Here is a 17,822-nt window from a genome sequence, read left to right on the forward strand (position 1 = left end):
CTGGCTGAACTAGCTGTATTAGGAGGTTTTGGGGTTTAATGTGCAATAGACGCCGTCTTATTAAGACCCCTTTCACACTGGGTCGTTTTGCAGGTGCTATTGCGCTAAAAAAAGTGCCTGCAAACCGACCTGAAACAGCCGCTGCTGTGTCTCCAGTGTGAAAGCCTCAGGGCTTTCACACTGAAGCGGTGCTCTGGTAGGACGCTGAAAAAAGTCCTGCTAGCAGCATCTTTTGAGCTGTGAAGGAGCGGTGTATACACCGTTCCTGCCCATTGAATCAATGGGGCACCGCGGCTATACCGCTGGCATAGCGCTGATGGACCGGCGCTTTGCGGGCAGTTTTAACCCCTTTTTGGCCGCGACCGAATACCGCCGCTAAAACGATGATAAAGCGCAGCTAAAAATAGCAGACGCACCCACCGTCCCAGTGTGAAACTGGCCTTAAAGGAGAAGTATGGGTTTGGGGGTCAGCAGCTCTCCTGCTTTGATCCTCCACGCTCACAGGTACGCTGAGCTGTGGAGAGGCGGGGAGTGGCCGTCTCAGCCTCTCAGCGGCTCGCTGAGAGGCTAAGATTGGCATCAGTCCAAGCAGCTGGCGGATCCAGACTTCCAAAGTCAGGATGAGGCGGTGCCTGGACTGAACTTAGTGACGTCAGCAGAGAGCGGACTTCAGATCGCTCTCTTCTGAAAACTGATCAAACTCTGTATGAACAGACGATCTGTCTGTTTTCCCCTCAGAGGACCGTAAACTGTATGTTTACACACACAGATCTCGGTTCTCGGTGTGCCCCGAGCGATCACGGGAGCCCGGCGGTGATCGCGACCGCTGGGCACTCGCATCGGCTCCATGGGTGCACGCACACGCCCCCTAGTGACCGACTATGTTACCGACGTAACATGACGGCGTTTCGTGCAGCCGAGCAATGATGCCGCAGTACAACTGAGGCTGATCGGCATGCGGTTAAGATGCTCATCTATTATTATTTATATAAGGTACCCATATAGCGCTGTCAATTTACGCAGCGCTGCACACATACATCGCACACTCACATCGGTCCCTACCTTCAAGGAGCCCCCAATCCAAGGTCCCCAACTCACATTCATATACTAGGGCCAATTTTTTTTTTTTTTTTTGGGACAGAAGCCAATTAACCTACCAGCATGTCTTTGGAGTAAATATAAAATATGGTTTTATATTTTACCTACGGAAATGTTTGAACAATACCTGAACAGGATAAAATATTGCTTGCAGCGTTGGCAGGATTTCCATGAAGAAGTGGTCCCATAATTCTGCTAAAATCATGACACGGTTTTCACCTAGAAAGCAATATATAAGGGACTTTGTTAAGATTAAAAGACCTTTACTTGTACTGGAATTTAAAATTTCTATCTGATTAGAGTCTTGTCTCCACTGGCGTTACACATTTAATGCTGCAAATGCTCTGAAAACGCACCTTTTATTTTTTAAGCGGTGTTCGAGCATCTGGGACTCCCCTTGGGTTAGGAAGTTGGAAGGTTGCTCCATGTTGCCGCTTTTAATGGTAAGCTTTAATTTTTATTTTTACATGCCAAATTGCTGCTACTTTCATGGGCACGGACCCTGCCCTCTTGTTCCATGGTCACTGTGCCTATGAATTGCTTTCTAGGAGACTTTCTAGGGCAGTGGTCTCCAAACTGCAACCCAGGGGCCAGATGTGACCCTTTTCTTGCCATTATATGGCTCCTGGGGCACCATTCCCCCTACTGAGACCATTAATAGGGCACTATTCTTCCCACTGATACCAAGAATGGGTACGATTTCTTCCATGACAACCAATGACGGGGCACTGATGTTCGGACATTTTCTACTCACACTGACCACAGACTGGCCCTCCTAAATCCTGAAAGACAGTAAATTTGCTCCTTGCTTAGAAAGTTTGGGACCCCTGTTTTAGGGTATATATATAGTGGGTAGCACCATCAATGCAACAGATTTACATAAAATATACAATTAAAGGTTATATGGGTTGCATAGACACATCATACAAAGAATTATATCACACTGTAGCTCGAACCATTTCGATAATTAATGGATCTTCATCAGGAGAGTTAGTGGATGTATTCTGTAGATTAGGAACCCCAGGTATAAAAAACAAACAACAAAAGTTTACAAAGTTTAATCGACAGGAAGATGCTGAAGAACAACAGGAAGTCAGGCGTGAAAAAGGGACACCAATGAGAATCAGCCAAAATCCAAAATAGAGTAAGTTCCCAAAAATGTGGAAAGATCTAAAAGATGGTCTACAGTATAGGGTAATGCCTATGGGGCAATGAGAGCCAAGATCCCAAAACAGAGACCCCCCAGAAAGTATGGCTTGTAAGGCCCAGGTGGATTAATTATGAAGCTGGCGCAAAAAAAGCCTGATGAAAGCGGTGAGGTTCCTCCAGCAGCAGAATAGTAACACAGATAACAAATGTCCTTCAGCAGCACATTGGGTTCCCACCCTATCTATCTAATATATATATATATATATATATATATATATATATATATATATATATATATATATATATATATATATATATATATATACATATATATACATATACACACACACACACACACACACACACACACACATATTATATTATATATACACATACATGCACATACACACCTTAGAATGGAGGGCAGCGACCTGTAGATCGTGATCTACCAGTAGATCGTGGACAGGTGACTGGTAGATCGCAGTCTGGACTTGCTGACCTGCCATTCCAGAGCATCAAATAGAGTGCAATGTAGAGGGACTACTTGTAAAGTTGGAGCTGTAGTAGGGAGCAAGAGCCACATAAGCCAATGCCTCCTCTGTAGTGCTGCCTCCTGTCCCATGCGGAGGAAAACCACCTGCACTCCATCTTCACCTGTTTTAAACCTGTGACTGCAACATGGTAGTATGGAAATTAGAGGATTAAATCGGGTGGGAGGAGGCAACACTGTGCCCGGTGATCTTTGACTTCTCCCATGTTGTTCAGGTAGGTCTCCACCTCTTTAAGGTTGCCCACCCCTTGCCCTAGAATGTCCCCTGCTACAATGGAACTTTCAACTCTAATCATCCTGGATATTGCCATTTTAGACTGAAGTAAGCATATAAAAAAAAAAAAAACAGCATTGATAATCTTTGGTATTAGTGAAAGGGAAGTCAGCTGTATAGTGAACTGCCCTCTCCACAACAATCTACTTGCACTTTCTTTTGAATGCCAATGCATCATAACGTACATCACATCAGCAATGCGCTGATGAGCATCTTGGCACTTGCATTGAAAAGCGTTTTGATTAATTTCCATTGATTTCAACAGCACATGCATCAAAGAAATGCATAGGGGTTAACCCAACCTAGGTTTGACAGATACAATATTATGACACAAAAAAAAAAAAAAAAAAAAAAAAAAAACACAAAACACTAATAATAAGAATAAGAACCAGTATATAGGTTACGATTTACTATGGATAAACAAAAGTTTGGTGAGATTTGGCTTTGGCAGTTGGGTTTTGCATAAATGTATAGTGGTAACGTCAGATCATTGGAAAGACGGTAGGACGTATACATGTATATAAAGCAGATAATCTAAAATCCACTAAGCTTTCACTGCAGATGAGTCTGGTGCATTTGGTTTAGATTACAGCGAATGGTTCTCCACAAGTGAAAATCACATTCACTGCAATATAATATGCCCTACTTTGTGAATTCAGGCCATTTGCCTTTCTGAAAAGCCTTTAAAGACTTGGTATGGCTATGAGTGCCCGATGGCCAGTGGAAGGGAGTTCCTGGGAAGGCGACCAACATGAGAGAAGCCCTGGGGGGGGGGGGCTGAAGAAATAATGACCAAAGAAAGTAGAAGTCAGTAAATGGAGCCCAGTTTGGGTGCAGTGCTGGATTTATAAGGGGGCAAACGGCCACAGGCCCCCTATACAAAAAAAAATTTATATATATATATATATATATGAAAATAATAAAAAAAAAATAAAAAAAAAATATTACTTTTATTAAATGTATTTTGCAAAGTAACATTTTGCCAGCCATCATCTGTAAGACCTCTTTCACACTTGTGCGACTTGGGACTGCAAAGTCATATGACAAGTCCTACCCCATGATTTCCAATGAGTACCGTTAATATCTGTGTGATTTCAAGTTGCAGCGACTTCAAAGTACTCCCTGCACTACTTTGTTCCGACTTTGACGTGACTTGAGGTCCATAGACCTCAAGATAACACAGGCATTGCTTCAAGTCGCGGCAAAGTCACACTACTTTCAGGTTGTACACGTGTGAAAGGGGCCTAAATGTTTTTACTCTTGACTAGTGCATTGTATCAATTTTTAAAAATTAATTTCAGCAGCCCAAGCGAACCATACATAGAGCACTTATGCTCTTAAAGAGGAGTTCCACTCATTTTTGTGTTCATTAAAAGTCAGCATCTACAAAAAGTGTAGCTGCTGACTTAATAAACACACACTCACCTGTCCCACGGTCCAGCGATGCGACTGCCTGAACCCTTGGTTCTCTCCGGCGCCGGCATCACAAGTGTGGGCACCCGGCAGTCGTGCTGTGCCTCCTCAAAGGCCGGGAGGGACATGTCCCAGAAGATTGCAGGGGGGGAGGGGGAGAGAAGAACTGCGGCCCGAGTGGAAGTGGGAGCTGGGTACCTGTCAAAACTAGGTACCCCCCCCCCCCAAAAAAAAAAAAAAAATTACATGCCAAATGTGGCATAGAAGGGGGTGGGGAGGAGGCCTTAAAGCAGAAGTTCCACTTTTGGGTGGAACTCTGCTTTAAGCAAGGTGGCCTATGACTGCATGCATGTGTGCATGCATGACCTCAAAATGGTGTTGTGTGCATTTTAAAAATGTGCGACAAACGTAAACCAACTCCGTGTATGAGGGACCTCCCAAACCTGAAGTGCCCCAGGCCCCCCCAAGGTCTAAATCTGACCCTTATTGGGTGTCCGGCATGTCTGGAGACTAAATAAGACATATACAGAGGTGATAACTTGTTAAAGGCTTTATATGTAGTAATAGCATGTTTTCTTGATAGACGAGGGCTGTAATGATAGTAATGTAAAAGTGGGCATAATTTTATTATTAACTTTACATACTGTAGGTCAGTGATGGTGAACCTTGGCACACCAGATGTTTTGGAACTACATTTCCCATGATGCTCATCTACACTGCAGTGGGAAATGTAGTTCCAAAACATCTGGGATGCCAAGGTTCGCTATCACTGCTGTAGGTCATTCAAAAAAATAAATGATTCCAAGCAGAAGCAACATGCCGTCATTGAGTTTTTGATGAAGAAGGAGTGCAGGCTGTCCGACAAAAGCTACAGAATGTTTATGCAGATGACACCATTCACAAGAGTCACCAATGGCAAGACATCGCTCGTCTATGGTGCCATCTCCGTAAACATTGTGTAGCCTCCTATGGATGTTGGTTCGCCGGTACTCCTCCTTCATCAAGAACTCAATGACGGCATGTTGCTTCTGACTGGAATCCATTATTTAACTGCAATGAAAGAAGAAGAGTTACCATAGAGGAAGTGTTGCTCTACCAACCTGTGAAAATTAAATTACCTATGTAAGTGATGCCCACTTTTGCATTACTTTCGGTACAGCCCTTGCATCCTACTTTTCCATAATGCACAAAGCTCAGCATGCTTTTGTTGTGGCTCACCTTCATACAGCTTGATTTTCTCCTCCATGAAGGCCAGACCCTTTGAGAGCAGCTGATTCTGCAGATACAACAGTTTGTCATTCATAACATGCCCAGTGTATACAGTACAATTATTTACCAAGGATAAGCTTCAAAAAGGGAGCACTTGGTAGGCATGTCTAATACCTGCTAGGTGCCGCCAACCACTGGTCCAACCGTGCGTACTGGGAATGAGGGCTAAGTACACATTATTGCTGTATTAGAGTTGAACTTCACTAGGACACATTGCATTGGCCATCACTATTTTTGTACCAGAAGAGGGTTTTCGAGCCTAGATGGGCATGGGCACCAGCTACTCTACTTCTGCATCAAGCACTGAAAGAGTTGGCCTTACAAATGTTTAAAGCTGTTATAAGCTCTTCCATATACCTAGTGAAGTGACTGGCCTCAGGTGATAAACATAGATAAGCAAATCCCCCTACAAGTTGTACCAGTTTATCTGCAGCTATCTCTCTTCTAGAATTTATGAGATTCAGAAGGCAGGGGGCTGAGAGGGGACATCACACACTGCACAGCATAGAGCAAGGAACTGAGTGTAGGCTGAGACCTGAGTGGAGGGAATGGACACCACCCCCTCTACACAGTCTCCCCTCTGGACAATTTCGGGTACTGTGGTTTGTTGACATTTCACGGGCATATGCAATTTTAAATCCCAACATGTTTGGTTTCTATTTATCTTGTGATATAACACCAATTTTTTTATTCTCCAGGTACACTGCTTTTAAGAAAAAAAAATTGCGGATTCTAAATAACTTTCTAGCAAATATGCTAAAAAAAAAAAAAAAAAAAAAAAAAAAAAAAAAAGGGCTAAGAGGTGACGTCACCTCCCTCTACACAGTCTCAAAGGGAAATATGCACAGCTGAGGCTCTCAATCACCCGCTGTGTGCTGGGGGGGGCTGAATGCTGAATGGGCTATCAACACACTACAACAAATGAAAAGGTGTACATAACTCTTTAGACAATTAAGGAAATTTGGATGATTGACTTTATAGGCATCACAATGACAACACAGTAAAATTAAGCAGATTTTATTACAACATATTTACAATTTAAACAATGCTGAAAACATTAACTATCCATTATGCAACAATGTTGCCTTGATACACTTGACACACCACCTATTGGACCAAAAAACATTAGGCTACTTATTTTCAAAAGAACCAAGGATTGATTTCCATTGATATTGCTCCATCAGATGTGGCGTAGGATAATGGGAGGTGTGCTGTAGATCAGCTTACATAATTCTTTAAAAATGCAGCTCATCATAACACATGGTATATGCATTGTGAGTCTGCGGTGTGTGTTGGGCTGTACTGCACAATACGTTGGGGTGCTATTCACAATGAATAGCGCCACACATAGAGCAGGTGTGTTGCATTTCCGTGCGCATTGCCTCAACGGCCAAGTGTCAATGGGTCCATCCTATGATAAGGCACAGCTGAGACTCCTAGAGAAATGTCAGGGTCAAAAAAAAAAAAAAAAAAAACATGGCTGCCAATCAACTGTTTTGTAAAAGTGATCCAGGCAGCTTTATAGCCGTCCGATCACTTTTACAGTGCTGAGAAGGACTGCCCTCCTCTTGCCAATGCCTGCGGTGGTTCCTGGGTTCTCCCTTTTTTCTGAGGAACCCAGGACAGTGGTAAACACGCAGAATGGCTTCACACAGAGGAAATACCATCTGTTCCCTGATCTCCTCTGCATCTAATGAACCCGGAAGTGACATCACTTCCAGTTTCAGAGCTGTCATTCCCTGGCTGTTATAGCCAATCAATGCTTGGTTAGCTGCTTTGGAGGACAGGGGAAACATTGGGTGCTCATAAACCCCCTGATGTCTCCATAAAGGAGGACCTGTCACTGCCCAAAGCTGTGACAAGGGGGCTTCTTAGCCCCCTTGTGATAGCATTAAGGTTATATAAAAAAAAAAAAAAAACACATTTAAATCAAAAATAGAATGAATAAGCATCCCGCCCCCCCCCCCGCTCACTCACAAATGCAAAACGTACATGTAGGTCCCGCATGCATATGTAAACAGTGATTGCACCATATATGGAGGTCTCTCTGCGAATGTCGGAGTGAAAGTAATAATTCTAGGGCCATAATTCATAATTAAACTCTAAACCAGTAACCTGTACAGGCTTTTAAAGCATCCCCTCTGGACAATTTTGGGTACTGTGGTTTGTCAAAATTTCACAGGCATATGCGATTTTAAATCTCAACATGTTTGGTTTCTATTTATCTTGTGATATAAAAAAAATTGCAACAGCCACCATTTTATTCTCCAGGGACTCTGCTTTCAGAAAAAAAAAATATGTTTGGGGCTCTAAGTAACTTTCTAGCAAACGTTGATTTCAACGTGCGTGAAAATTTTAGAACGTGGCTCAGGACAGCAGTTGGTTCAAACCATAACTGCATCTAGACTTGTTAACAAACACGTATATAAGCATCCCCAAAAGAAACGTATAAAAAGTAGCAAACAATGCTTCCAAAACAACAAAGAAAAAAACAAAAGCAAACCGCTGACCGAGCATCATTATTTACAGCATGCTGTACAAGTTATGAAATGCACAAGGGACAGAATGCAGCCTTGGAAGAGACACGTACAGTAAAAACAAAACCAAAATGCAGAGAGCGGCGACCACAAATGAGAGCCTTGTTACAGTTAACGCCGTCTGATTCATAATCACTAAACCGTAGGCTGAGGGATCGAGGCCGCTGTAAAATTACTAGGTGAAAACCCGGCAGGTCTCCACTCGAAATTTTAGTTACTCTAAGCAGTTGCATTGCTTACCTGAAAGTAATCGGTGATAAATGAGCCCAGCTCGCTTTTCAGCAACTGTCTGCAAAAAAAGAATTCAAAGTAAAAAGAAGTGCATGAATACATATCTGTGAAGGTTCACATTGATCTGGTCATGGTACAGCTGGAAGCAGTGAGTCACAATCTACTGCACTCGGTGTGTAATGTTGAAAGCTAGGGATGAGCGAAGTGATTTTTGAGAAATTAAGTCCGCTACAAATTTAGATTTCCATGAAAGTACAGGCAAAAACAATAAGATGAAAATGAAAAGCCCTTAGAAAATAAAAGGAAAAACAGTTTTTCGTGGCAATATTTAGCTTCAATCCAGATATTTTCCTCAAAGTAATTTTTTCTGCCACTAGATGTCCTCAGTCTGTGGGCTAGCATCATTCAACCTGCTTCCTTTGAGCCCAAGTCATCCCGGACGAGCCCCCTGCCTGTGACTGGACAGTGAAAGGAGAAACAGCACAGTGATGAGCTTTGTTTCTTTATCACTCCACTCTCTCCTATCAGCTTATCGCTAATTTGCTCCTTGCTCTGCTTCTTCCTCTTATACTCCAGCCCTGCTGTATAGGGACTGTGAGAGTCCGATATCAGGTCAGAATCAAATACTGCACCTATTTAAAATATATATTTAATTACGTAATAATGATTTACGGAGCTGCATTCATTTGTGTCTTTACTATCTGCCTAGAGTTCAGTACACCCAAAAGGGGAAGCTCCGCTTGTCTCCCCCCCCCCGGTGACACATTTGGCACCTTGTGGGGGGGAGCGGGTACCTGGTTTTGACAGGTACCCGCTCTCACTTCTTGCTGAGTTTGCCACGGCGCACTTAGCCAGAAGTTCAGACCTTGCCGCCCCCTGCCCATTGAGAAAGCACAGTGCGATTCGCACATGCACAGTGGGAAACTGGCTGTGAAACTGCAAGGCTTCACTGCCGGTTTCCCTTACCCAAGATGGCGGTGCCAACACCGCAGAGCCGATCCAAGAATCGGCTTGGTTGAGGACACCGCAGGATCCCTGGACATGTAAGTGCCCTAATACTAAAAGTCAGCAGCTATAGTATTTGGGGGCTGGAGCTCCTCTTTAAAGTGGACATTCAGTCATTTTTTCAACTTTTCATCTATTAAATCTTCTGCCTTTGTTGTTTAACTTTGGATAGTAAAACTTTTTTTTTTTGCCAGTAAATACATTATATAGCCCACTTCCTGTTTCTTGTCTGGTAAAAGGCCTAGGCTTATGACATCATGCACAGCTCTCTCTCTCTCACTCTTATGAGAGTTTGCCAGGAAGGAAGGAAGGGGGGATGAGTCATAAGAGGGCCAATGAGAGCTGCAGGGCTGCAGAGCTGGAGGAGTGCCTCTGTGTGTCTGTGTAAATCCAAGAAGTAAACAGGCAGCAGCTTCAGCTGCCCACAGTTAAAATAGTTGCAGCCAGACTCAGTGGAGGGAGATTTCTGCAGCATATTTGGCAAATACAGAATCACAGTATATATAAAAGAATATGCAAAGTGGTTGGAGGGAAACTTCAGAATGCCAAAGATGTTATTACAAATTATGTGACAGACTGCAGTTCCTCTTTAAGCAAAATTTGCTTAGATGTGTTTACAGAAACGTAGCATTGTTGTTTTGCAATGTATTTTATTTATTTTTGTAAAATTTTTTTGGGATGCATTTTATTGTCCTTTTTTACTAAATAATATACAGGGGGGAAAAAAATCAAACAAAAATATGTGTGTGCTGTTTTTTTTTTTAAACCCTAAGCCCCGGTTCACACAGGGGCAGCCCGACTTGCAGCGCAACTCTTTAAGGCGACCCGCACATGACTGTATAGAAGTCAATGCAAGTTGCCCTGAAGTCGTCCAAAAGTAGTACAGGAACCTTTTTCTAAGTCGGAGCGACTTGAGTCGTTCCTATTAGAACGGTTCCATAGTACAGAACGGAACGTGACTTGACAAGTCGCCCCTGTGTAAACCGGGGCTTATTGGCTTTCTGTGAAAGAACATAAAATAACAACAAAAAAAAGGGAAAAAAAACAAATAGGCTTTCACTTGAATTATTTTAAACTTTTTTCCTTTCCGTAACAATAAAGTCAAATTTAAAAAAAAATAAATAAACAAATAAAATGCACCTTTAAAAACCACTAAAGGAGGACCTTAATTCTGCCTTCTCCATTGACTCCAATGCATACAGCCAAAATGGCAAAATTTGGAGAAAATTTTGATGAAATTTCAGCAAAGAGAAAAAAGGTCAGTCTTGTTCATCCTCGGTGAAGATGTTTCACCACTCATCCAAGTGGCTCCTAGAACTTATAAAGCCACTTGAGCAGAAGGTGAAATGCTTTCAGTATTACAAGTATAGCTGAAAGTGAACACTACTAGCTGCGTAAATAAACGATATCGGTACTTGTACCCTTCAGAGTGCTATTGACACTTTCAAGGAATATGCTGATCTGATAAAGTAAACATCTACATTTTCTGTAATACCTTTTATATAAAGAAATTATTATTTGAGTTCTTTGGTATGCTGGTAAAAAGATTTTTTAATAATAAAAAAAAAAAAATCTCTTGGATTTTTTGAGTGGTGTCGGTGGCCCATACTTATGTGCCCACTTCTCTGTCTGTTACTTGAAAATTCAATAGAAATCTATTGCTTAAAAAAAAAAAAAAAAAAAACCTCAACCTGGACCATTTCAGCAGTGCGCGTACAGGCCTATTTTTTATTATATTTACTTTGAAAAAATATGTACAATTTTTGTTGAGTGGTGCTCGTGGCCCCATACTCATGTGCCCACTTCTCTGTCTTTTACTTTGAAAAACCAATAAAAATCTATTGCTAAAAAAAAAAAAAAAAAAAAAAACTCAACTCTGACCACATTTTACCTTTATACTTTCAGCGAGGTTTGTATTTTTCTGACAAGGAGTGCAGAGAGCTAAAGCTTTTATTTGCAGGGTGGCGAATGTGCAGTAAATGTGGACTCAAGCAAGTGAGGCGTAAGGAGTGTCTAAATAAATTTTCATTATTTGAAATCATTGGTCTGCTGTTAAAATTATATATACACATAATCAGGCATTTTAAATTAAAGATATATCATTTTTTTGAACAGTGCTGGTGGCTCATACTCACATGACTGCTTCCCTGGGTTACTAAAAATTCAATAAAAAATATTTTGCTTTTAAAAAAAAAAAATCTCAACTCTGACTGCATTTCATTATCTTTTCAGTGAGGTTTATGTTTTCTGGCAGTGAGCGCAGAAGGCTAAGTGAGTGTCATGGGTCTCCATAGGGAATCTGGCCCATACAACATATGTGTTGAGTTGTGGGTTGAGTTGCATTGCGTTACGGCAGCCCATTCTCATATTGGACTCTCACCATGCCTCTACATGTACTGTACTATGTATTACAGTGCGTCGCACAGCCGCACAGAGCATTCACATGTGTCAATGTCATGTGGTGCCAATGCAGCATCGTCCAGTAAGCCCAGGGCGGGTTGATAATGCACCCCTATGGGTCAGATTCTTGACGCCCTGGGCTCACTAGGTATGGGCTGAACAATGCTGGGTGTCACTCAATCCAAAAAGAGGTCTGTCTCTGGACCTCAGCATGGAGTCTGGGAGACAGCGCTGGACAGAAGGTAAATTATACTTCATCGGGGGGCTTGCTTTTCATTTTTTACAACTTATATTTAAATTTAAAAAAGTGTATTTAGGCTTTAAGAGAAATGTTCTAAGCCATTAAAACAGCACCAACGCCGACATGTGTTGTGGTTTGAAGAAGGATTCTTTAGCTGACAAGTTTGCTCTAAGACTTAGAGTCTAAGTCACAGTGATGGGAGCATTATGCTTGGGGCTCTTCCTTCACATTTTGTCTGGTGATGAAAATCATTCTTGGCCATGTGGCATGAAGTAAAGCAACCAATTCTTAAGTTTTACCGTTTGCACAATTATTGCCAGATTGCATAACCTGAACTAATCTGTAGTGCAAAGGTCCATGTCTGTTTAAAGGGACACTAATGAATATTTATTATTCTTTTAATCTCGTAATACTTGGTGATGTCTTCTGGCAATCCATAAAGTGGGCCTACCAGTCTGGCAAGTTCAAAAATGGGCCTACCAGTCTGGCAAGTTCAAAAGTGGGCCTCAAATAGACCCCGTCTGGTAGACTTGTATGATATGATATGAGGATCTGCCAGGCATAACCAGAATGCAGAGACTGGAGGATTTACTAAAACATCAGCCCTCAGAATCTGGTGCAGCTGTGCATGGCACCAATCAGCTTCTAACTTCTGTTTGTTCAATTAAGCTTTCACAATAAAACCTGGAACCCGATTGGTTTCTGTGCAGAGCTGCACCAGATTTTGCACGCTTCAGTTTTAGTAAATCTCCCTATGTGTAAAGAGCAAAAATGTGTCCCCCCCACCCATATACATTTCATTCAATTTTTTCAAGAATACATTAAATCATTCCAAGTATGGATATTTTATACATAGTTACGTTGATTCAGCTTGGACCATTGTAACTATGCATATAGCATACCTGTGGGATCCCTCTAGAAACTAGAAATCACTGATGAAGACACCACTACTCAGGGCCGGGACAAGGGGTGGGCAGGAGGAGCGGCTGCCCTGGGCTCAGTTGTACACTGCAGGGATGGGGGTGCCACCATTCTGACAATACGCCCGACAGGAGTAGTGACAGCGGCATCACTACCCCTGTCAGCCAAGTGCTGGGACCAGTGAGGAGGCTGTGCTCTTTATCTCCTCTCTGCCACAGCCTCGGTCCTTGCAATGACATCACTTTTAATAAAAATCCTCCTACTGACAAGCGGATAACTCCTGGGGGGGGGGGGTAGTATCCCCTAGACTCGCATAAAATGGGGCGCAGTTTGGCATCTTTGCCCTGGGAGCTGGATGACCTTGTCCTGGCACTACCACTACTATAGCGATCTCCTCTAGATCGAGTAAAAAAACAACTGCCATGCTGCATTGTGAACACAAATGCTCACCCACTCGGCATGGGCACCATTCAAAGAATGCTTTGCATTTTCTAAATGAATGCAAATCATGCTCTGATTGGACAAGATGGAGAGGCGGGGTAGTGATGTCACTCTCTCTAATTTCACTTTGTCCAATTAGAGAATGCTTTGCATTCATTCAGAAAATGCAAAGCCTTCTCTGAAAGGCGCCCATGCCGAGTGGACGAGCTTCGGTGTTCACAGTGCAGCAAGGCAGCCGCTCGGCACAGTACCTGTAACCAAGTGGAGATCACTGGAGTAACTGTGATTTCCAGCTTCCATGGGCATCAGCCAGGTGTGGTATAGACATAGTTACTGGATCAATGTAAACATGTATAAAATATACATATCTGGACTTAACTGACTTATCTTAACTGAAAAATAGTAAACTATGTTTACTATGTTTCGGTTTGTGAATGAACATGAAGCCGCTCAGCACAGAGCACTCCCTATTCATTTACTGTCCAGTGCAGCTGAGGCTGCAGAGAAAGGGACTGGTGAAGCTCTGTTCTCAGTCCCTTTCTCTGTCTCAAAAGTGAGACATCTTGAAAACCTAATCCTGGGGGGCACAGCCCAGAAGGGCCTAATCTCTGACATTTACAAAATAATAAATGCCCACCCAATAGAAACTAAAGGTAAACATGCTTACATGATCAAATGGGAAAAAGCCCTCGGCGAGGAACTTCCCATGGAACAATGGCAGACGATATGGACCCAGGCGGCAAGAAGCTCCCCTTTGTACCCTATACAAGGAAAATACTTATAAAATCCTCCTGTACTGGTATATGACCCCGGATACCCTTCACGCCATATACCCCTCTAGCTCCGATCGCTGCTGGCGCTGTCAAAAAGAAAGAGGAACACTCCTCCATATATATTGGAGCTGCCCATTGATAGCTCCTTACTGGGCTGCGGTCCATCAGTTGTTGACTGGTCTTTTAGAAGTTCAGATCCCCATGATCCCCAAGTCTTTTTTTTCTAGGAGTTTTACAACTTAAGATCCCTACTCCATATAAAAAATTAACGCGCCACATTCTCACGGCAGCACGCTGTCTAATTGCCCTACAATGGAAAAAACTTCTCCCCCCACTCCTGAAGCCCTATACGCCAGGATCAAAGATGTGGAGCTGATGGAGAAGATGATGGCCAGAATACAGGATGGGCTGGAAACGCATAATAAAGTTTGTGAGCTGTGGCATCTTCGAGAGGATCCACCATGAACAAGTAAACAAGTTACTATAACAACCGCCCCCCCTTTCTCTTCCTTCATCCTCTTCCCCCTCTTCTTTTTTTCTCTATGCCTTGAATGTATGAACGACCTGCACAGTTTTGAACAGTGTTCCGGGGAAGGATGTAGGGAACTGTTATATACAGGTCTTTTATTACATGCTCCCCTTCTCTCCTTCTTCCTTCCCTCTTTTATTTTGTCGTTCTCTACATATTATGTACTCTTGTAATACAAATACTACAATAAAATGTTATTTGGAAAAAAAAAAAAGTGAGACATCAGAGGTCTGTTTAGACCCTTGATAGCCAAAGCCCCCCAATGGGGCTCCCAAAAAAAACTGAAAAAAAAAAATTGTAAAAAAAAAAAAAAAAAATTATGGTAAAAAATAAAAAAACGACTGACTTTGTCTACTGCCACCAATCTCTGTGGTACTGACACCGTCCTCTGCTGTACTGACACTGTCCGTGTGTTTGTGTTCTGGGGTACACACCCTAATGCAATAGGCTGCACACACCAATGTTTAAAGGTTAATCTCTGATACGGCAGAGTTTCACACGGTTCTGTCTTCTTCCATCCCCTGTAACTTTCCATTGAACTCATCCCCCCCCCCCCCCCCCCAGTTGCATTCTGATTTTCTGTCAGTCATGTGACCAAGGTGTGGCCCTTATGGGTCCCAGAATGAGCAGTTAGCAGGAAAGTGAGAGTCACACATGTGTGAGAACAAAACCTGGCGTCTCTGTGTGAACCGGCAGCCGCATTCCCCAGCTGCGCCCCACCATAGCGTACCTGACGTTCTCGTTCAGGGTGTAGAGTTCGTTGGCTTGCAGGCCCCCTCCTTTGAACACGTTGATGACGGCGTTCTGCACACTGAGAAAGGAAACCACGAGTAAATTAGTGTGTCACATCTGTCCCCCCAACAGCACAGCAATAATACCAACATTCTATAATAGGATTGTTTCATCGGACTGCAACATGTGCAGGTAGTTTAAAGAAAACTTGCAATAAAAAAAAAAAAAAAAAAAAAAAGAAAAAGTCTATTTTTGAGCTCAGCTTCTGGAAATGATCGCTGTCTGGCTGGCATGTTGACTAAAGTAGAACTATTTCCCTGTGTTAAAAACTGAGAACAGGCAGCTTCTTAATTGCAGATGACACATAGTATGTCTCTTCTGCAGTTAACCACTTGCCTACCGGGCACTTTCACCCCCTTCCTGCCCAGGCCATTTTTCAGCCTTCAGCGCTGTCGCACTTTGAACAACAATTGCACGGTCATGCAACACTGTACCCGAATAAATTTTTAATCATTTTCCCCACACAAATAGAGCTTTCTTTTGGTGGTATTTTAGTCACTGCTGGGTTTTTTTTATTCTACCGAAAATTTGGAGAAAGAAAACAAAAAACAAAAAAAAAACAAAAACGATTTTCTTAGTTTCTGTCAGTAAATTTTGTAAATAAGTAATTTTTCTCCTTCATTGATGATGAGGCTGCACTGGTGGGCACTTATGGCCACTGATGAGGCGACACTCATGGGGCACTGATTAGGTGGCACTAATATGCGGCACTGGAAGGGGGCATTGATAGGCGGCACTGGAAGGGGGCACGGATAGGCGGCACTGGAAGGGGGGCACTGATGGGAGGCACTGGTAGGCAGCAGTGACTGGCATCACTAATGGGCACTGATTGGTGTCACTGATGGGTGTCACTGGGGGCTTTACTCTAATCAGTTCAGTGCCCTGATTACAGGTCCGGATTTTCCCTGCGAGGAGATGCCACCGATTGGCTCTCCTCGGCACACACTCTGTCAGTGTGAGGCGATAAGAGCCGATCACCGGCATTTCCGCATTTACATGTGACGGAAACTGGCGTTTAGCTGCGTTTGGCGTCTGAAACATGGAAAACTTTTGTGTCTGAACCCATTTTTTTGCTTCTGGAAAAACGAGGTTAAAACGCAACTGCCTAAAAACACCAAAAAACGAGACTGTGTACATGTACACATAGGATAACATTGAATGGGTTCAGGGGCAGTTGAAAAAAGTGTCCAACTGCCTCTGAACACGAGTTTAACAGCGTCTCGTGTGCATGAGGCCTAAGAGTCGCGCGATCGTCTCTTTACAGAGATCGGGGTCACGCCATGTCCTAGCAACACGGCACAGCCGCGAACACTGTGCTGTGCAAGAGCAGCCATTCTGGGCGCCGTCATATGACGTCCACCCAGAACGAGAGCTGCTCCGTCCCTCCGTCATTTGACGGTGGGCAGGCGGGAAGTGGTTAAAGTGGTTCTAAACCTCAGACAAAAATATGAACAAAGCATATCCCTCTATAGTGTGCACTCGTCTCAATTAAGAACACTTTGGGGTTGATTCACTAAAGGTAAATAGTCTGTGCACTACAAGATCTGAGGGGAACATAAAAAACGGAATTATTGCTTGCACATGTCCAGTGAATCCCCTCACCAGTGTTTCAACAGTACAAACAAACGGCCACTACCCCCACCTTTAACTGGCTTTGAGGCATGGAGCACATGGAAGGGCGACACATGCAAAACAAAAACAAAGAAAGCTCAACTTACCGACCAGCCTACAACCAACCGAATTACACTCCAGGCTCACCTCTGCCTATTCATTATACTGTGCTTCCACCGTGGAGGAAGTCAAAATTTAGAGTTAGGACTGCAGAAAATACTGTAGACTTAGACACTCAGACATAGATCCTGTATCTGTTGACTGTAGATATTGCTAGGCCCAACATTACCATAATATTCTTCTGCAAATAGGCACCGCTCGGGCCATGTGTTCTATCCATGGAGTGGAGGCGTCACTTCTGGTTTCTCACTGGGACAGAGAAACCGGAAGTGATGCTCCAAGGGAAAGCACCGCCCACCAGTGCCAATCAAAAAAAAAAACATCAACATGAATGGAGTGTTCAGGCCCCTTACATTGCACCACAAGGCAGCAAAAAAACAGGCAAATGAAGAGTCTCGTCTGCAATCACGTGATTGCATTGACTTCACGCTTCCCATAGTGCATTGTGTTCGGCGCGTGAACACAGTG

The 17,822-nt window shown here is 43.1% G+C and overlaps 1 protein-coding gene across 2 annotated transcripts in view; it reads right to left on the minus strand.

The window, feature by feature from the left end:
• PRR5L (proline rich 5 like) overlaps window positions 1-17,822 on the minus strand; it is a 115,316-nt gene that overhangs the window by 35,725 nt on the left and 61,769 nt on the right. For both annotated transcript variants that reach the window (XM_073604188.1, XM_073604189.1), the window contains exons 3-6: window positions 15,562-15,642; window positions 8,531-8,579; window positions 5,703-5,760; window positions 1,226-1,317 (exon numbers count right to left, since the gene is read on the minus strand). In XM_073604188.1, the coding sequence (XP_073460289.1) occupies window positions 1,226-1,317; window positions 5,703-5,760; window positions 8,531-8,579; window positions 15,562-15,642 (280 nt within the window). The remainder of the gene's footprint in view (window positions 1-1,225; window positions 1,318-5,702; window positions 5,761-8,530; window positions 8,580-15,561; window positions 15,643-17,822) is intronic.

This window comes from Aquarana catesbeiana, linkage group LG11, assembly GCF_042186555.1.
Source record: "Aquarana catesbeiana isolate 2022-GZ linkage group LG11, ASM4218655v1, whole genome shotgun sequence".
NCBI lineage: Eukaryota > Metazoa > Chordata > Amphibia > Anura > Ranidae > Aquarana > Aquarana catesbeiana.